Source organism: Schistocerca gregaria, chromosome 1, assembly GCF_023897955.1.
Source record: "Schistocerca gregaria isolate iqSchGreg1 chromosome 1, iqSchGreg1.2, whole genome shotgun sequence".
NCBI classification, from domain to species: domain Eukaryota; kingdom Metazoa; phylum Arthropoda; class Insecta; order Orthoptera; family Acrididae; genus Schistocerca; species Schistocerca gregaria.
Window position 1 is genome coordinate 1091902490 of NC_064920.1, and position 21972 is coordinate 1091924461.

General features: G+C 43.7%; 1 protein-coding gene across 1 annotated transcript in view; it reads right to left on the reverse strand.

Annotated features, from left to right (window-relative positions):
• LOC126291091 (uncharacterized) overlaps positions 1–21972 on the reverse strand; it is a 141571-nt gene that overhangs the window by 82349 nt on the left and 37250 nt on the right. The window contains exons 3-4 of the mRNA XM_049984911.1: positions 20699–20926; positions 12330–12586 (exon numbers count right to left, since the gene is read on the reverse strand). Of these exons, the coding sequence (XP_049840868.1) occupies positions 12330–12586; positions 20699–20926 (485 nt within the window). The remainder of the gene's footprint in view (positions 1–12329; positions 12587–20698; positions 20927–21972) is intronic.

The window sequence follows — 21972 nt, forward strand, 5'->3', positions numbered from 1 at the left end:
AATTAAATTAAATCTTGATTGGAACTTTAAACTTTTACTGAAGTCATAGTCCTGATCACGCAAACAAATGGGAAACAGACACTTCTCTTTCTGTGGGCTGGACCGGAATGTGGCCGTGCAGACTGGAAACTAAGGTCAGTATGTTACCCTTCGCTTTCTGGCTGACCACCAAATTAGTTGCCAGGCTCACGTGATTAAAGATGGCATCAAAACTTTAAACTAGTGAAGTAACTTACTCGCCGCCCCACACTACCCCTGTAGGGCTGGGTGTAAAAGACTGAAAATAATTGAATGTTATTGTTCTCCTCGATTTATTTTGAAGAATTATCGCAGTGACGCATTCTTCTGTTAGTTGAGCATGGGTTTAAGCTTTTTACTTGCAACGCAGCTACGAATGTTCTGAGGACTGTGATTAATTGAAGAGGTATTGTTTGACTTCAGCAATCGGACTGAAGCTAATTGTTTTGGAGTTCCGGTTATGGCGTATTTGTAGCACGGTTCTAAAGTGAGTGCTGTGATTAATTGTAAAGGTTGATGAAGTCGTACTCTGACGCAAAGAGTAATGGCCACGATTGTATTGGATGGATTTGGTACTCGAGGAGATAAGTGAGTAGGATTTTGCGCATATTGTATTATTTTGCTGTGGAGAGGAGTTCTCGATCTTTGTAGAGATTTGAAGATTGTTACCAGAACACCCAGACCAGTATTTTTTGTTGCTTTTCTAATAAAGTTTATCCCTCTCAGAGTTGCGATAGTAATGTTCATGTTGATGTAGACCATAGCTGAAGGATATTTAAGCGGAATTCCACTGCAACCACTATTGCTGTAGTTAATAGCGATGAGTGACGTTCTCTTTTAGGTATTGTTAGTGAGATCGTGTATAGCTAACACCTGAATGGCTGAGAATTTTGCAATTTGTGTTTTAAATATAAATTAAAAAGAAGTGGTAGCATCTAGGATTTTTTAAAAAATCACTTTGTTTCCTTTAGAATTAGAATGAGGATTTAGTTTTGCTACTCACTCGATCACTCGTAGGTGTTTGTCTCCGTAAGTAGTAAAGAGAAGAAAATAAAATGTTATTTTGTTTAAAAATCTAAACCTACTCCCCATGTTCTCATTAAGCCAAAAGTTACTAAATAACTGCTATTTGAGAGTAAACAGTCATTATGGTAGAAGCAAGCAGGATCTTAAACTGTGGAACATTAACAAGTACAAAAGAGCTGTCAAAGTCAGAGACTCTTGAGTGACAAATGAAAGTGTTGCTAATAATTGCCGTAGAGCGCTAATAACACACTTTAGACGTCGAATATACATATATTTAGCACAGAAGTAAGTGAATGGCAGTACAAACATAGCGCGCTGAAAGAACATAGAACAAAACGTAAATCAAAGATGATCGAGTCCAAAGATGTGGAACTTTACGCCAAAGACGCCACAAATGCAAGGTAGGTAATCCAAACTACTACCAAGGTAAAGACTTTTGACTTCGAGATCATTTAATTGATAAAATAATTAGGGCTATGGTTTGTGTTTAAAAGAATGTAAGAGTGAGTTATCTATTTAAAAGTATGGAAAATGTGAATGACTGGTTTTGTTTTGTTTTGAAGTTGAAAGCTTACAAACGTAGTTTTGTAGCATAAAGACAGGTGTTGACACTACTGATGACCATTGCCGTAGAAACAAAATACATCACTGACTGTAGCTGTGAAAATTCATACATTTGAAACGTATTTTGGATTTTTTGTAAAGGTAATATGTGTAAGTAACAAGGTAGCGAAAATATATAAAATTTCAGTGTGATTTTACCAACGGCTCAATTGGGAAGCGAGTGCATATAAGGTATGTGACTTATGTTAAAGTGTGGTGTGGCATATATATTGGTAGTGTTGATTCTTGACTACTCTAGAAGGTTATGAGTAAGGAAATTAAATTATTTCTGTTATAGGAACATTTCTAGAGCTCTACCTCGTACATACATGTTTAGACAAAATAATTTCAGATTAAAAGCGATTATTCATGGTGTTTAAACTTTGGTATTACTGGATTGTATGCAATATGCAATGGCATTTTTCCTTTAGTGTGATGACATCATTATACAAGGAACTACCTATTAAAAAACAATACTATTGACTTTAACATAATAATAATAAATAATGAAAAGGTATTTCAAAACTACAACAATAATAATATATGTAAATAGCTGCCATTTGTGGGCTCACTTGCAATTCCCCAAAACCTGAAATTCTGTGCAGCGAGAATGTTACTGCTGCATTTCTTCACATCAAAAATCATAATTCTGAAGACTATTTAAAATTTTTCTTTCTCAGTTTCTTTTCTTACTGGGTTGGGGTTGTGTCTGATACAAACACCGCTAGTTCTATGAAGTTATAGGCGGCAATTCCGGCTCAGCGCAATATAGAGGGGCAGAGAAAAATATGGTAACTCCAAAATCACGACACATTACCATACCAAAAACGTTGTAGGAAGACCGCTGGCATTCAAAACGGTCTTCAGTCGTCTCAGAGTGCGTAAATACAGATACTGTATGGCTTTTAAGAGAATCTTCTACCATTCTTCCAAAAATAGGAGCAAGTTCAGGGAACGATGATGGAGGTCGATAGCGATCACATACCTTTCTCTCCAAAGTTGAATACATAGGCGCCATAATGCTGAGCTCTGGTGACTGTGGTGGCTAGGGGATGTCTGACAATCCACTCTCATTCTCACACAACCAGTCCTGGATGATGCGAGCTGTGTAAACAGGTGCTATGTCATCTTCGAACGCACTATAACCACTGGGGAACAAAAATTTTGCCATGGGATGAACTTGACCAACCAAAATGGTCACATGAAAAATGAAATGATCGTATGGCACTGTTGGCCAGGAGGTCCCATATGGGGAAGTTCAGCTGCCAAGTGCAAGTCTTATTTCAGTTGACGCAACATTGGGCGATGAGGATGAAATGATGATGAGGACAACACAACATCCAATCCATGAGCGGAGAAAATTTCCAACCCGGCCAGGAATCGAACCCAGACCAAGTGCATGGGAGGCTAGCAGGTTACCACTTTTTTTTAAATCTCATTTTGTTCGTTGAATTTGTTCGAGGGTGACGTCTGATGACACCCATCCAGGTAGTTAGTTGATCCATTCATTCAGTTTTTTTTATTATCGAGAGTAGCTAACCCTCTGGTTGAACACGCTGAGCTATCGTGCTGGCATATTCAGCTAAGCAGGCAAAAATCTTCACATAGTCCTTGGCAGTAATGCAAACTTTCAGAGCAACCATGGGGTCCACGGAATATCACGATCTGGCTGCCCCAATTATTATCAAACCCCCACCATAAAAACTCGGCCAGAAGTTGCAACAGTGTGCCACAAGACTCATCAACCAAATGACTCTCTTCCATGGCGCCATAGTCGAGATTTTATGCCCTCAGCATTACGTTTTCCAGTTACTAGCATTTGCATCACTTATGAGTAGTTGTGGTATTCCAGCACACCCTGCGATTACTTGCTTATGGATCTTCTTTGTGTTGTTTTGGTGCTGACAAGGTTCGCGAGTGCAACATTCAGTTCTGCAGTGACTTTTGCAGGTGTCGTCCTCTTATTTTTCCTCAGAATCCACTTCAACGACCGACTGTCACTACCATCCAGCACACATTTTCGTTTGCGTTGTGACTTAGTGGATGACTTGTTTCCGCTTTCCTGTGTGCGGTATGAATCTTCGACAAGGTGTGTCTTCAAACACGAAACACTTTAGCTACCTTATGACATCACTTTCTTTGGAATCCACTTGTTAGAGGACGTTCCAAGCTCTCTGTTCATTCGGCGCTTCGATTTCTTCCCATTATGTTTTACTTTTAGTAGGCCATGACATTTATCTTTGCAATACTTTATGCACTTCTGCTATAACCAGTTTCGATTAATCGATGTAAGCACTGTAGCAACCTCTTTGGATGGTCACTGGAAGCAATTTTATGTCTTTGGGGAGTCATTTGTTTTCGACCAATGGAAATCATTCGCGGGTTGCAAGCCGTGAAGGCCTTTTTGTTTGAAGGAAGATTTTACTGTATGTTCTGTTACAGATTTACTATATTCGGTTGGTGAAGGCTTGTTTGGAGAGAAGACTGCCCTTATCCGGTAGACGTCCACACTGTTGTGGAGATTCTATGGCGACTAGAGAATTGAGTGAGACCATTTCAGTTTACTTGCCATGGTGAAGCTTAATTACAGTGGCAGGGTCACACTGGCATTGCTCGATCATTATTACTCCAGGAGCACGAATACAGCAGGAATACGTAAGGCAATACTGACCCTACGACTTATCTTAGAACCTAGATTAAGGAAAGGCAAACCTACGTTTCTAGCATTTGTAGACTTAGAGAAAGCTTTTGACAATGTTGACTGAAATATTCTCTTTCAAATTCTGAAGGTGGCCGGGGTAAAACACAGGAAGCGAAAGGCTATTTACAATTTGTACAGAAACCAGATGGCAGTTATAAGAGTAGAAGGACATGAAAGAGAACCAGTGGTTGGGAAGGGAGTGAGACAGGGTTGTAGCCTCTCTCCGATGCTATTCAATCTGTATATTGAGCAAGCAGTAACGGAAACAAAAGAAAAGATCGGAGTAGGCATTAAATTCCATGGAGAGGAAATAAAAACTTTGAGGTTCGCCGATGACATGGTAATTCTGTCAGAGACAGCAAAGGACTCTCAAGAGCAGCTGAACGGAATGGACAATGTCTTGAAAGTAGGGTATAATATGAACGTTAACAAAAGCAAAACGAGGATAATGCCATGTAGTCGAATTAAGTCGGGTGACACTGAGGGAATTAGATTAGGAAATGAGACACTTAAAGTAGTAAAGGGGTTTTGCTATTTGGGGAGCAAAATAACTGATGATGGTCGAAGTAGAGAGGATATAAAATGTAGACTGGCAATGGCAAGGAAAGAGTTTCTGATGAAGAGAAATTTGTTAACATCGAGTATTGATTTAAGTGTCAGGGAGTCGTCTCTGAAAGTGTTTGTATGGAGTATAACCATGTATGGAAGTGAAACATGGACGATAAATAGTTTGGACAAGAAGAGAATAGAAGCTTTCGAATTGTGGCGCTACAGAGGAATGTTGAAGATTACATGGGTAGATCACATAACTAATGAGGAGGTGTTGAATAGGATTGGGGAGAAGAGGAGTTTGTGGCACAACTTGACTGGAAGAAGGGATCGGTTCGTAGGACACGTTCTGAGGCATCAAGGGATCACTGATTTAATACTGGAGGGCAGCGTGGAGGGTAAAAATCGTAGAGGGAGACCAAGAAATGAATATACTAAGCAGATTCAGATGGATGTAGGCTGCAGTAGGTACTGGGAGATGAAGAGGCTTGCACAGGATAGAGTAGCATGGAGAGCTGCATCAAACCAATCTCAGGACTGAAGACGACAGCAACAACAACCCTCGCTTGAAGTATAAAATGATTTGCATGGTGGCCATCTTGTGACATGTTATGGGTTTGCCCAACGACCCATGTATTTTCTTGATGCTTCGAAAATCACATAGCATGTAACTGACATGAGACACTAGTACTAATTAATTCTTCTCATGGTGTTAGGCTCCAGGTAGAGCCAAGGAAGGTCGATTGGAGCTGTTTCACCGACTGCTGTTTGTTATACATCGTACAGATTGATTTCGCACATTACTATGTTATGTAAACAGGGTATTCAGAATTAATATGTCCTTTCAGACTGCTTACAGTTTCTTTATATTCAGGCACAGTGCTTGCAAAACTGAGGACACATCCTCTAGAACAACTAGTGACACATTTTTTGTCTGCGCTGATATATGGATAAACTTAAGTTTTTCGTGTCTTACTATCTAAAACATTTATACAGGCTGTGTCAGGAGGAAAGGTACATGCTTTGAGGCGTGATAGTAGTAGTGATTCTGAACAAAACGTTTCATTTTTACGTATTCCCTACTGCGAACGGTTTCCGAAATAGAACACGTTTAATATCATTTTTGTACGTTTCTCTTGAATAACTCGAAAATCGCATCCTCCAACGAAAACGAGTCTCAGTACACAATTAAACTAAATTAAATTAGCTACAAAAAAGGCCCTATCTAGGACTAACAGTCTGAGCGAAGGGATCGCAAGAATATTGGAAATCTCGCTCGACACACGTCCGCTGTAGCCTAGGTACTTTTTGTAGATCAGTTTGATGTAGTTTTCCGACTAGATAGACCACAAGCGTACTGTATCAAAATGTTAAGTCTTAGCTTCCCTATACTACTGTGGTACGTTGTAAACAATGACAATAAATAATAGAGAAAATAAATAAAAATGTACGTGAAAAGCGTTAGTCTCGGAAACCATTCGGGATAGGGCATAAGTGCTCATCACATTTTTTGTTCAGAATCACTAATGCTTTCACCCGTCAAAATACGTACCGTTCCTCCTGAGTCATCCTGTATACCATCTTATGTAGGGCTAATATACGTCTGGAGGCGCCCTTTTTTGTGGCTACAGAAATACGATTTGTTGGAAATAGGCTGAAGCAGCTGGTGATCGATATGAGAGGTGCACACGCTGGCGGTGTCAGCACTGAAAGACAAATAGGGAAAAATTTCCTGCTCTCATGTCCCCACTCCGCACGAGACATTGCGGCCATCGTCGACAGACTGTATTCGTCCGGGAAAATAATTGGATTTGACTCAGATATCCGGGATTTTCGTAGTCTTTGTCTCGGGTCGAGAACGGCAGGCCTAATACTACGTTAGTACGTTTCAGATGAAATTCAAAATAGCAAGGCTGCTAAGTCTGAAATGGGTCGTGGACTTAAATTAGGAGTGTATCAGTAACAAGATGTTTAACGGATTAAAAATACATATTGTATGTTAGGAGCTGCGACTATATAGAAAAATTCCAATGGGGATAACCAGACATCTTTAGAAGACACGTGATAAGCAGCCCTTTTCTCAATCACTGAGCCAGCGGGTGGAGACTGTTAGGATTTAGTCTCGTAGTTTATCCAACACAGCCCTCCATAGGTGACGTCATACAATATGTAACTTACGGAGTTGGCCCATTTTGACGCAGTGCTTTGAAGTTGCTGTAATTAGTGGTAGCTAGCTCTGAACGTAGGAAAATGTAAGTTAACGCAGATGCAAAGGAAAAACAATCCTGTAACGTTCGAATACAGCATTAGTAGTATGCTGCTTCACACAGTCACGTTTATTAAATATCTAGGCGTAACGTTGCACATCAATATGAAACAGAACGAGCATGTGCGGATTGTAGTAGGGGGAGGGCCAAAAAGCTCGAGTTCGATTTATCGAGAGCATTTTTGCAAGGTCTGGTTCATCTGTAAAGGAGACAACAAGTACAACAGTAGTGCGACCAATTCTTGAGTACTGCTAGAGTGTTTGGAATCCCCATTAGATAGGATTAAAGTGAGACATCGAAGCAACTCGGAGACAGGCTGCTAGATTTGTTACCGGTAGATTCGAACAGGATGGTAATACAGGGTGTCCCACTCAAACCTCCCTGATAAACAAAGTAAGAGCCTACGGAATATCAGACCAGCTGTGTGGCTGGATTGAAGAGATTTTAGCAAACAGAATACAGCATGTTGTTCTCAATGGAGTAACCTCAATGGAGTAACCTCTGGCGTGTCACAAGGGAGTGTTAGGGGACCATTGCTTTTCACAATATATATAAATGACCTAGTAGATAGTGTCGGATGTTCCATGCGGCTTTTCGCAGATGATGCTGTAGTATACAGGGAAGTTGCAGCATTAGAAAATTGCACCGAAATGCAGGAAGATGTGCAGCGGATATGCACTTGGTGCAGGAAGTGGCAACTGACCCTTAACATAGACAAATGTAATGTATTGCAAATACATAGAAAGAAGGATCCTTAATTGTATGATTATATGATAGCAGAAAAAACACTGGTAGCAGTTACTTCTGTAAAATATCTGGGAGTATGCGTACGGAACGATTTGAATTGGAATGATCATATAAAATTAATATTGGTAAGGTGGGTGCCAGGTTGAGATTCATTGGGAGAGTCCTTAGAAAATGTAGTCCATCAACAAAGGAGGTGGCTTACAAAACACTCGTTCGACCTACACTTGAGTATTGCTCATCAGTGTGGGATCCTTACCAGGTCGGGATGACGGAGGAGATAGAGAAGATCCAAAGAAGAGCGGCGTGTTTCGTCACAGGGTTATATGGTAAGCGTGCTAGCGTTACGGAGATGTTTAGCAGAGTCAAGTGGCAGACTCTGCAAGAGAGGCGCTCTGCATCGTGGTGTAGCTTGCTGTCCAGGTTTCGAGAGGGTGCGTTTCTGGATGAGGTATCGAATATATTGCTTCCCCCTACTTATACCTTCCGAAGAGATCACGAATGTAAAATTAGAGAGATTCGAGTGCGCACAGAGGCTTTCCGGCAGTCGTTCTTCCGGCGAACCATACGCGACTGGAACAGAATAGGGAGGTAATGACAGTGGCACGTAAAGTGCCCTCCGCCACACACCGTTGGGTGGCTTGCGGAGTATAAATGTAGATGTAGATGTAGATTTCAAGGACCTAGGAAAGAAAAACCACAGCAGATACGACAGTGAAAAATGCACCACATTGTAGAGCATCTCAAAGAATTTATATTCCCGCATCAGAAGTGCCAAGTATCGTCGCCAGAGTGCAGGATGGTAGCATGAAGTGAAAATGACGACTCCACAGAATCGCGTGCAAGCAGCGGAAACAAAATCGCCGATTAATGTGCAGAGAAACTATCGTCGTGTGTTTGAATGTGATCTAGCTGATGTCAAAACAATTAAGGAACGGCACAGGAAGCTTCTGGCAACACGAAGTGTTCTGAAACATTCTGGCAGTGCATGTTACGGAGTCGGAAGTTACAGTGGTGAACATCAGACAAACATTTCTCAGAAGCCCACGTAAGTCAATTCGTCAAGCACCTAGGCAACATGATGTACCTCGACCAACACTGCATCGTATAGTTGACCAGCGTCTTCGTATGTGTGCTTACAAAGTGCAAATTTTGCAACATCTGACGCCGAACGACAAACCACGCCGACAACAATTTGCTTTGGATAGGCTGCGCCGTATTGATATGGATACCAGCTTCCTGGAAAGATTTTTATTCTCTCTGTCAGATGAGGCAACCTTCAATCTATCAGGAAGTGTTAATAGGCGTAATGTTCAGATTTGGGGTTCCCAAAATCCGCACGTTGTCATTGAACACGTTCGTGATAGCCCTAAATTAAACGTCTGGTGTGGGCTAATGCACGACAGGACTGTTGGGCCGTCCTTCTTTGCGGAATAAACAGTGTATCTGGGCATTTTGGAGCAGTTTGTGTACCCTCAGATACAAGACAGCATCATTTTTCAACAAGATGGAGCTCCGCCGCAGTGGTCCACTGCTGTTCGCAAGTTCCTGCACAGGAAATTTCCCAATCGTTGGATCGGACGCGGAGGACCCACTGCCTGGCCACCACGTTCATCCGACAATATGGCGCTTGATTTCTTCATGTGGGGATTCGTGAAGGAGAAGAGACACGGAAGGGAGTGAGAACAGCATTACAAAAACGAATAGATTGTCCAAAATTAAAATGAATTACAGTAGAGTTTTTTTAAGGTTGCAACGACCTACCTTCTTTTTTTTACTGACATGATAAATAATGGAAACATCATTTCAAAAGATAGATAGGGAAAGTGCAGCTCAGTGACAAAGCAGACAAAAATGCAATCAACACCGACGATTAGCTCGCTGCCCTCTTGCACGAACATCTGTTGTCAGTATGACACGAAATACCCCGACTGCTGCCGGCTGCTACTGATCAAAACCGAGGAGTTCATACGCTGCTGCAGGTCCCAGTACCTGTAGTGTACAACGTTGTGTGTCGTTCTGTTTGCTGACTGTGTGTTCCGTTGTACACCTTACAAAGGTGAGTGCTGTAACAAAAAAGAGGAAATTGGTGCCTTTGCATCTAAAATTAGAAGCACTAAGACGACAAAGGAGAAACAATAAAAAAACTTGCTCTCGAATATGGTGTCGGTGAAGTTACTGTTGGTGACTGGCGAAGAAACCGACTTAAATTGGAACAGTTTTCTTCACAGAAATGCTCACACGAATCTCTCAGTCGAAGAAGTATGAAGAAGTCAGACTTCGAAAAAACCAGTGAGGCATTGTTCATGTGGTTTACCCATCAAATCAGTCTGGCTCAATCTTGCAATAGAAAGCTTTGTTTTTCAGAAACCAGCTGCAGGAAGGATATATGACAATTTCGCCGCTAGTGTGGGCGGGCTGGCTCGAGAAATGGAAGAAGAGGAATGGAGAGCGTGAACTAGACGTATCTGGAGAAAAACTCTCTGGTGACGCTCAGGCCGTTTCAAAATTTATCGTCGAGTTTAAAAAAATCATAACTGACGAAAATTTGTCTAATGAATAAATATATAACTGGCGAAACTGGGCGAAATTTTAAAATGTTACCAGCGAGAACACTTGCTTCTTGTGAAGAAAAAAATGCTCCTGGGCACACAAAAAAGCAAAGACCGGGTGACAGTTATGGCAGCTTCAAATGCAACTGGAAACCACAAACTAAAACTAGTTGTGATTGGTAAGTCTGCCAAGCCAAGAGCATTCAAGAATGTATCCATCTCAGCTCTTCCGGTTGTCTACACACTTCAGAATAATGCCTGGATGAATCAGGAAATCTTCAAGAACTGGTTTTTTTAGCTCATTTGTACCTGACAGCAGGAATTTTTTAAAAGAAAGTGGACGACCGTGCAAAGCAATTTTGCTCATGGATAATGCGTCCTCACATCCAAATGCAGGACAATTGCAGTGCGACGGTAATCGCGTCTTGTTTTTCCCACCAAACGTTACCTGTCTCATTCAGCCCATGGATCAGAGCGTTCTGGAATGTCTAAAAAAAAGTATCGACGGCGATTGCTACAGTGAATCCTGCATTCTGAAGACAACGAAAGCATTGTAGGAGCTTTGAAGAAAGTGACTTTGAAGGACGTCGTGTACTGGATTAGCGAATCTTGGAGCGAAATAAGGTCAGACATAATTTCTAAGTCATGGAGGAAAATTCTACAGGAAAGTATGCCAGACACGGAAACTGAAACTTCCTGGCAGATTAAAACTGTGTGCCCGACCGAGACTCGAACTAGGGACCTTTGCCTTTCGCGGGCAAGTGCTCTACCATCAAGAGATACTGGCAGAAGTAAAGCTGTGAGTACCGGGCTTGAGTCGTGCTTCGGTAGCTCAGGTGGTAGAGCACTTGCCCGCGAAAGGCAAAGGTACCAAGTTCGAGTCTCGGTCGGGCACACAGTTTTAATCTGCCAGGAAATTTCATATCAGCGCACACTCCGTTGCAGAGTGAATATCTCATTACGGAAACCAAAGATTTAGCAGATGAGGACGATCAGCCATTGTGTAATTTAATCAGAAGATTGCCCAGGGTGTGAAGAGGCAGAAGAGGTGGAAGTAGGCGAGTGGTTAAATTCGGACGAACAGTTGGAAGTGACAGACTCTTCTATAATTGACAGGGTTAATATTCCGTCGCCCGCATCTCGTGGTCGTGCGGTAGCGTTCTCGCTTCCCACGCCCGGGTTCCCGGGTTCGATTCCCAGCGGGGTCAGGGATTTTCTCTGCCTGGTGATGGCTGGGTGTTGTGTGATGTCCTTAGGTTATTTAGGTTTAAGTAGTTCTAAGTTGTAGGGGACTGATGACCTAAGATGTTAAGTCCCATAGTGCTCAGAGCCATTTGAACCATTTGAACATTCCGTCGCAATGTGGGAGTGACGAGGATGACAAGGCAGAGGCTGGACCGATGATGAGTCACACCGATGGCTACGCTGCTCTCGAGGACGCCATATGCTGCGTGGAACAGCAGCCTGCGGCGACACCAACTGACCTATTGCTCCTGAGACGGTGGCGTGACATTGCCGCGAGGAAACTTTGCAGCTTCGCCAAACAAAAGACACTTCAGTATTACTTCTCTAAATAAATAATTATTGTTATTCTGCCAATGCAAATGCATGTGTAAATACATTTATTTTAATAAAGTATTATTACTTACAATATCATAATATTTCTTTTTCCCATTTAAATTTCGATAGTCCGAGTTTTCGATAGTTCGACATGGTTCCGGTCCCGATCACCTCGAACTATCGAGACTCTACTGTATCAGGCAATAGAGAAAAGAAGTAGACAGATGGGATAGAAACAAATCGGCAGCAAGAAGAGCCGTTGCACGCAACAGGCAGATGTGGTGCGGTAGTGCAGCTGCGGCTACTCACGGTTGCCAATCGACGACGGCGATGGCGAGCGTGCGGTAGTCGTCCCGGGGCCGCAGCAGCTCCAGCGCGGCGGGAGAGCAGGCGTGCAGTTTGCAGATGTCGGGCGGCGGGTCGTCCACGGGCGTGGGCTCGAAGCGCCGCCGCTGGCGCCGCTCGGCGATGTTGAACGGGTCCGAGCGGAACAGCCGGTTCGTCTCGCGCTCGATCAGCCCCAGGCTGCGCCGGCCCAAGCACACCCACACGACGCGCGCTGACACCTGCCCGCCGTCACACAGGCAACGGCTAACAGCCACCCGAACAAAAGGCCGGTACGTTAAGCGGAGTACGTGCATGTTGTTCTTGTTCTTGTGGTCTTCAGTCCTCAGACTGGTTTGATGCAGCTCTCCGTGCTACTCTACCATGTGCAAGCTACTTCATCTCCCAGTACCTACTGCACCCTAAATCTTTCTGAATCTGCTTAGTGCTTTCATCTCTTGGTCTCTCCCTACGATTTTTACCCTCCACACTGCCCTCCAATGCTAAATTTGTGATCCCTTGATGCCTCAGAACATGTCCTACCAACCGATCCCTTCTTCTGGTCAAGTTGTGCCACAAACTTCTCTTCTCCCCAATCCGATTCAATACTTCCTCATTAGTTACGTGATCTACCCATCTAATCTTCAGCATTCTTCTGTAGCACCACATTTCGAAAGGTTCTACACTCCTAGAAATGGAAAAAAGAACACATTGACACCGGTGTGTCAGACCCACCATACTTGCTCCGGACACTGCGAGAGGGCTGTACAAGCAATGATCACACGCACGGCACAGCGGACACACCAGGAACCGCGGTGTTGGCCGTCGAATGGCGCTAGCTGCGCAGCATTTGTGCACCGCCGCCGTCAGTGTCAGCCAGTTTGCCGTGGCATACGGAGCTCCATCGCAGTCTTTAACACTGGTAGCATGCCGCGACAGCGTGGACGTGAACCGTATGTGCAGTTGACGGACTTTGAGCGAGGGCGTATAGTGGGCATGCGGGAGGCCGGGTGGACGTACCGCCGAATTGCTCAACACGTGGGGCGTGAGGTCTCCACAGTACATCGATGTTGTCGCCAGTGGTCGGCGGAAGATGCACGTGCCCGTCGACCTGGGACCGGACCGCAGTGACGCACGGATGCACGCCAAGACCGTAGGATCCTACGCAGTGCCGTAGGGGACCGCACCGCCACTTCCCAGCAAATTAGGGACACTGTTGCTCCTGGGGTATCGGCGAGGACCATTCGCCACCGTCTCCATGAAGCTGGGCTACGGTCCCGCACACCGTTTGGCCGTCTTCCGCTCACGCCCCAACATCGTGCAGCCCGCCTCCAGTGGTGTCGCGACAGGCGTGAATGGAGGGACGAATGGAGACGTGTCGTCTTCAGCGATGCGAGTCGCTTCTGTCTTGGTGCCAATGATGGTCGTATGCGTAATTGGCGCCGTGCAGGTGAGCGCCACAATCAGGACTGCATACGACCGAGGCACACAGGGCCAACACCCGGCATCATGGGGTGGGGAGCGATCTCCTACACTGGCCGTACACCTATGGTGATCGTCGAGGGGACACTGAATAGTGCACGGTACATCCAAACCGTCATCGAACCCATCGTTCTACCATTCCTAGACCGGCAAGGGAACTTGCTGTTCCAACAGGACAATGCACGTCCGCATGTATCCCGTGCCACCCAACGTGCTCTAGAAGGTGTAAGTCAACTACCCTGGCCAGCAAGATCTCCGGATCTGTCCCCCATTGAGCATGTTTGGGACTGGATGAAGCGTCGTCTCACGCGGTCTGCACGTCCAGCACGAACGCTGGTCCAACTGAGGCGCCAGGTGAAAATGGCATGGCAAACCGTTCCACAGGACTACATCCAGCATCTCTACGATCGTCTCCATGGGAGAATAGCAGCCTGCATTGCTGCGAAAGGTGGATATACACTGTACTAGTGTCGACATTGTGCATGCTCTGTTGCCTGTGTCTATGTGCCTTTGGTTCTGTCAGTGTGATCATGTGATGTATCTGACCCCAGGAATTTGTCAATAAAGTTTCCCCTTCCTGGGACAATGAATTCACGGTGTTCTTATTTCAATTTCCAGGAGTGTATTCTCTTCTTGTCCAAACTATTTATCGTCCATGATTCACTTCCATACATGGCTACACTCCATACAAATACTTTCAGAAACGACTTCCTGACACTTAAATCTATACTCGATGTTAACAAACTTCTCTTCTTCAGAAACGCTTTCCTTGCCATTGCCAGTCTACATTTTATAATCCGTCCTCTTTTAGAATACTTCTGCGCGGAGTGGGATTCTTACCAGATAGGACTGATGGACTACATCGAAAAAGATCAAAGAAAGGCAGTACGTTTTGTATTATCGCGAAATAGAAGAGAGAGTGTCATAGAAATCATACAGGATATGGGCTGGAAATTATTAAAAGAAAGGCGTTTTTCATCGCGACGGAATCTTCTCACAGAATTCCAATCACCAAATTTCTCCTCCGAATGTGAAAATATTTTGTTGACACTAACCTACATAGGAAGAAACGATCACCACGATAAAATAGGGTAAATCAGAGCCCCTACGGAAAGATATAGGTTTTCATTCTTTCCGCGCACTATACGAGATTGGAATAATAGATAATTGTGAAGGTGGTTCGATGAACCCTCTGCCAGCCACTTAAATGTGATTTGCAAAGTATCCATGTAGATGTAGACGTGGATGTAGATGAAACATCATGCCCCATGCAGCAGTTTCGTCATTGTGTGGGGGATGTCAGCCGGAAAAAGTTTTGTAAAAGTTTGGAATTATTTCTGAATTTTTAGCTACTCACTAAGTGTTCTAGTTCTCCAATACTGGAAGAATAATATATGGGTATTGCATGCTCTGTTTCCTGTGTCCATGTTCCTGTGGCTCTGTCAGTGTGATCATGTGATGTATCTGACCCCAGGAATGTGTCAATAAAGTTTCCCCTTCCTGGGACAATGAATTCACGGTGTTCTTATTTCAATTTCCAGGAGTGTATATCTGAGGTCTTGTAGGCGCCGACGTTTGATAACAAAAGCATCCTCCTCCATCGCAACGTTTCCACTAAACATACCAGGTTAAAAAATACAAAAAAATACAAAAAAACATGCAAAACTACAAAGAACGAAACTGGTCTAGCTTGAAGGGGGAAACCAGTTGGCGCTATGGTTGGACCGCTAGATGGCCTGGTCACGATCAATGGACCACCCTGTATATGTTTCATATCTCCTCCAATACCACTGGAGTGATGTGAACTGAACTTGGTACACGTATCACTTACCATCTGGAAAGAATCGCTGTGGGGGTAAGAACAAACTACCTACCAAAGGTGTAAAGGTGGAGATGAAAAATAAGTGAAGGCCACGATGCACGAATGCCCATTTTAATTACATATTCGTGTAGTACATAAAGAAATATGAATGTTTTAGCTGGACCACTTTTTTCGCTTTGTGATAGATGGTGCTGTAATAGTCACAAACATATGGCTCACAATTTCAGACGAATAGTTGGTAACAGGTAGGTTTTTTGATTTCGGTTGTTCCAATGTAATACATGTACCTTTGTGAACTTATCATTTGTGAGAACGCATGCTGTTACAACGTGATTACCTGTAAATACCACATTCATGCAATAAATGCCCAAAATGATGTCCGTCAACCTCAATGCATTTGGCAATACGTGTAACGATATTCCTTTCAACAACGAGTAGTTCGCCTTCCGTAATGTTTGCACATGCATCGACAATGCGCTGACGCATGTTTTCGGTGGTTAATGATAGCAAACCTCCTTTAGCTTTGCCCACAGAAAGAAATATGGGAACGTCAAATCCGGTGAACGTGCGGGCCTTGGTATGGTGCTTCGACGACCAACCCACCTGTCATGAAATATGCTATTCAATACCACTTCAACCGCACGCGAGCTATGTACCGGACATCCATCATGTTGGAAGTACATCGCCATTGTCATGCAGTGAAACATTTTTTAGTAACATCGGTAGAACATTACGTAGAAAATCAGCATACATTACACCAATTATATTGCCATCGATAAAATGGAGGCCAATTATCCTTCCTCCCATAATGAAACACCATACCTTAACCCGCCGAGGTCGCTGATGTTCCACTTGTCGCAGCCATAGTGGATTTTCCGTTGCCCAATAGTGCATATTATGCCGGTTTACGTTACCGCTGTTGGTGGAAGACGCTTCGTCGCTAAATAGATCGCGTGCAAAAAATCTGTCATCCTCCCATTTGTCTTGTGCCCACTGCCAGAACTTACACGACGTTCAAAGTCGTCGCCACGCAATTCCTGGTGCATAGATACATGGTACAGGTGTAATCGATGTTGATGTAGCATTCTCAACACCGACGTTTTTGAGATTCCCGATTCTCGCGCAATTTGTCTGCTACTGATGTGCGGATTAGCCGCGACAGCAGCTAAAACACTACTTGGGCATCATCATTTGTTGCAGGTCGTGGTTGACGTTTCACATGTGCTGAACACTTCCTGTTTCCTTAAATAAAGTAACTATCCGGCGAACGGTCCGGACACTTGGATGATGTCGTCCAGGATACCGAGCAGCATACATAGTACACGCCTGTTGGGCATTTTGATCACAATAGCTACACATCAACACGATATCGACCCTTTCCGCAATTGGTAAACGGGTTATGTATCAAGAAGCAAATAGCGTCCGCACTGGCGGAATGTTACGTGATACCACGTACTTATACGTTTGTGACTATTACAGTGCCATCTATCACAACCGTCTCTAATGACCTCGTTGTCGACGGGACGTTAAATACTAACAACCACCACCATCTATCACAAAGCGAAAAAAGTGGTCCAACTAAAACATTCGTATTTCTTTACGTACTACACGAATATGCAATAAAAATGGGGGTTGTTATTTTAAAATAACGCAGTTGATATCCGTTTGACCTATGGTAGCGCCATCTAGCGGGCTAACCATAGCGCCATCCAGTTTCCCCTTTCAAGCTAGACGAGTTTCGTTCTTTGTAGATTTTTCGTTTGATGCTTATTTCGTGAGATATTTAGCCTGGTCACTATCAATGGTCCACCCTGTATACATACATACTTCGTTATATTTATGTGTGACTATATTTTTTTTCATGGTCCAGTTTTGATGAAATGTAGCCTATACAATGCCCATAGCTACGATGAAGTTACCTGTGAAAACCTAATTAGTATCCATTTTGTAGTTTTGAGGATTAGTATCTTCAGAGGCAAACAGACAAACATGACACTTTAACAGATTAATTATTAATACAGATTATTTAAGTTTAATGCAATGTGTCACATGAAGGGCAAGCACTAGTTCAGAAGGGATTCAGACACCAGCACCATATGGTATCCCCAATATTATTCAATCCGTATACTGCTACAGTAAACGAAACCAACGAAAAAATTGGGAAGGGGATTAAAGTTGAGAGGAAGAAATAAAAGTTTCAGTGTTTACTGGTATGACTGCAGTTCTGTCTGCAACGTCGTAGTATATGTGGGTTACAGAACTCGTACCTAATTTACAGTTTGGGAAAAGAAAATCGTGTGCTTCTCAGCCTGGTGTAAGCCTATTAATTTGACACCTACTTCTCAGATTGTGTGTCAGTTTCTCTGCTTCTTTATTTGAGCAATTTGTTATTTGATCTCTCGTGGCTGAATTGAATCCACTCGCAGTTTCTCATCACAAAATATATGAGGATTCAGGTAAAATTGGTGATATCTGAGAGTAATATCTAATGGTAAATAACAAACAAGAAAATAATTTCGTGAGACCAGTTACGTGATATTACCTCAAGCCAGTGACGTAATTAGGTTATGGCAGCGGCTACGAACAATATGAACCCTGCTACAAACTTCTGATGTCACACTAGTCGGCTTGTCCGCCACACTTTGGAAATGCTCAGCTCCATGCAGAACCCACAGGAAATCGATATGTGACTGAAAACGCACCCACTGAAGTTATTAACTTTGCCACATGCAATCAAGAGCTTGCATGTATTTAAACGTGCATTCACGAATTACTAAACTCGTCTAAAGTAGTTACTTGCTCCCTGCCACAGATGGCTGCTAGCTGGGACACATGCCTTGTTCACTATTTCCAAGGCAGCAAAGAATTGTGACAGGTAACAGAAATGAAGAATTCCAATAGAAAAGGAGAATAGGAAGCCTCCCACACACTACTGACACAGAGTAACCTATACACGAACCCCTTACTCACAGATCACGATTCCCATAACTTATCAGGTATAGTGTGCATTGACACTGAAAGACAGGATCCTTGGTCGTTTACACACACACACACACACACACACACACACACACAGACTGTGGCCGTGGCTGAAGGTGAATACTACCCTACTTCCCTAATTTAGATAAGTGTTCCAGCACATTACTGCCAACATGAATACACTTAGTGATCCGCTTTTCAAATGACTGTGCACAGGATGGAAGCATGTGTGTGGCAATGTCAGCACAGACTTTTTCCATGCACTCGACCTTGTCTTCAACGCCTGTTGACACTTTCTCGCACACCTCATCGTTCAAATATCTCCACAGAAACAAATACAGCGATATCAAATTAGACAATCTAGTAGTTCAGTTAATAGGGCCACCTTTGCTGATCCACCAACCAGAGTGAACACGGTCTAATACCTCCCTTGTTTCAATTGTGTGATGCACTGGGCAACTGTCATGCTGAAACCACAGATTTTGTCGAACGTCCAGGGCAACATCCTCTACTGGCACAAGTGGTTCCTGTCCCAAAAACGCTCGATATTTGCTTCCATTCAATTTGCCATCGATAAAATAGAAACCTTTGCGTTTCCAGAATGAAATTTTCACTCTGCAGCGGAGTGTGCGCTGTTATGAAAGTTCCTGGCAGATTAAAACTGTGTGGCGGACCGAGACTCGAAATCGGGACCTTTGCTTTTCGCCGGCAAGTGCTCTACCAACTGAGTAAACCAAGCACGATTCACGATCTGTCCTCACAGCTTCAATTCTGCCAGTACCTCGTCTCCTACCTTCGAAACTTCAGAAAAGCTCTTCTGCGAACCTTGCAGAACTAGCTTCCCTGGAAGAAAGGATATTGCGGAGACATGGCTTAGCCACAGCCTGGGGGATGTTTCCAGAATGAGAAACATGACCAAATGCAGCTAATATCAATGAAACCGTTTGATCAATAAAGATCATTTGTACATTACACTTTAAAGTAATGTCAAGACGATCTCACAAGGAGAATACATGGCAATCGAATTTTTGTATTTTGTTTTTTTGTTTATGTTACATGGAGTCTGGAAGCCAAAGCAGTTCAATGCAATTCCCAAAAGTTGTTGGGGAAATCGACTTTGAACATATCAGAGTGTCTATAATACCTTACTGAAAGACTGCATTTTCAGTGGTCCATGTGGCTCTGTGCTAGAATTCTTGCCTATCATATCGGTGGCAGGTGTTAGATTCCTGGGCACAGTAAAAATTTTAAACAAAGGTGCATGTTCCATGAATACTTTCATGAAGCATAAAATAAATAAGGATAAAAAATAATTTATAATTTTTTAAAAATGTAAACGATCTTTTATAAAAGATCAATAATTAATAGTTCGTATTTGGAATGAAAACTGGATTACTGTGAGCAATATGTAATTATAAATGAGATGTGCATTTTTAAAAAACAGTGACAGTTATATGTATTTATTAATTAACTGATATTTGATTAATTTTATAGTTAAGTGACACAGATATTACAACTGAATGGAGAAAATGAAACAAATAATGACTGAAACGGGACCGAACCAGCGATTATCAGTCCTGAGAGCTACCCATTTTTTCACATCTATATGTATTTTACGCTTCACAAAAGTGCTAGTAGATCTTGCACCTCTGTTTAAAAATTTTCATTCGTCAGGAACTGAACCTAAGCTCTCTATGTAGCCGATGAGCGTGCAAATACCGAGCCACGCTGCCTGTTGAGAAAAACTGGGTTTACTTTAACGTATTACAGACGGTTGGGAAACTTCAAAGTCGGTTTTGTCGATAATTTTTTAGAGCTGCATCGAAATGCTTTGGGCAATTAATATTCGAGTTCTGAACTTCAGTTACCATAAAAATAAGAAGTTGTTAAATTCCGATTGCTAGGTGGTCTCCTCGTCAGCAAAGCAGTAATAAACAGGCTAGGCAATGATGAGGGTTAAACTAAACATGAATGGGGAGGTGTGGAAAGTGGGAGAGGGGAGGTGAGCTCTGGGCGCCGGTTAGCCAAGCTGCGCCACAACAAAGCCAGTCCCGGCAGGCCGGATGCTTACCCTGATGAGTGACTCGGCGATGCGCAGGTCCCTGGTATCGGTCTCCCTCGGGGTGAGGCCCTTGTGCAGCCAGCACTTGACCCTGTCCAGCATCAGGCAGGCGTAGTCGCGGCCCACAAGCGCGCGCGCGTCCGACAAGTCCTGGCGCATGCGCTCCACCATCCCCACCACTGGCAGCGCCAACTTCTTGGCCAGGGCCTCGCGCTTGCTGCGCAGCTCGGTGTACGACTGTGGACGAATAAAGACAGATGTCAGCCTTTGTCCAGACAAAGCCTGCCTTTATCCAGCATTGATCAAGCTTCTGACAGGTCCTGGCATATGTGCTCCCACCATCCCCACCACCGGCAGTACCAGCTCCCTGGCCAGCACCTCGTGTTTACTGAACAGATCACTGTGTGCCTGTCGAGAAACGAAGGCAAATGTCAGCTTTTTGTCCACACAGTGTTGGGCCACTTTAGTCACAATGCAGTACCACACACCCGATGCCGGTACTCAGCAACCCGCGTCTCATTTTTATTGACGACCCACGGTAGGTGTCTGACGTGGTTTCCTCCCAAGCACCGAAAAACCCACAAAGAAGATTTATTTCGTGTTCCAAAAAATCGGAACTGTAACCTTCCACTGTGACAGAGTTTGGAGCGTTCTACTGGGTTTTTGCGCGAGCCACATTAAAACAGGAACCCCCCTGTCTCACCACCAGTTACGAATCAGCTCAGCAGCGCTTCTCCTTCGACATCGCAACGAAAAGTAGAGACAAGAGACCGAGGCATCGTATAATTTTCTGCACTTCAAAACGAGTTTTGGAACCATAGGAAGATGCATCTTGTGTTACACTAATTGTTTTGTCAGGATCTCAAGACAGACACACTCAAGAACTGACATTCTTGCTCTCTAAAAAAGACGACAGCAGGGTCACGGAAACAGATGACCCTCGAATCTGCGGATAGGCTTGGAATTTAAACCAGAATATCAGATCAGCCTACCTCCGTAGCTGAGCTCGCTGACACAGGCTTGTGGAAGTGTTGCTCGACTGGGAGGTAGCTGTTGGATTTCAAATTGTTTATGAAATATTTTAGTGTCACTACCTGGTCGACAAGGAGCAGAAACGTCGCGGAGTCAATATTTCGATCACCAGGCTTTCCATCAATATCCTAGATTAATTTCCAGTCGTCTGCACAGTGTCTCGCCGAGTGAGGATGTGTAATACTGTCGGCGACAATCCGTTCGCCGGATAGCCACCTACGATTCGAGTGGCACCACCCGAGGCTGAGTTA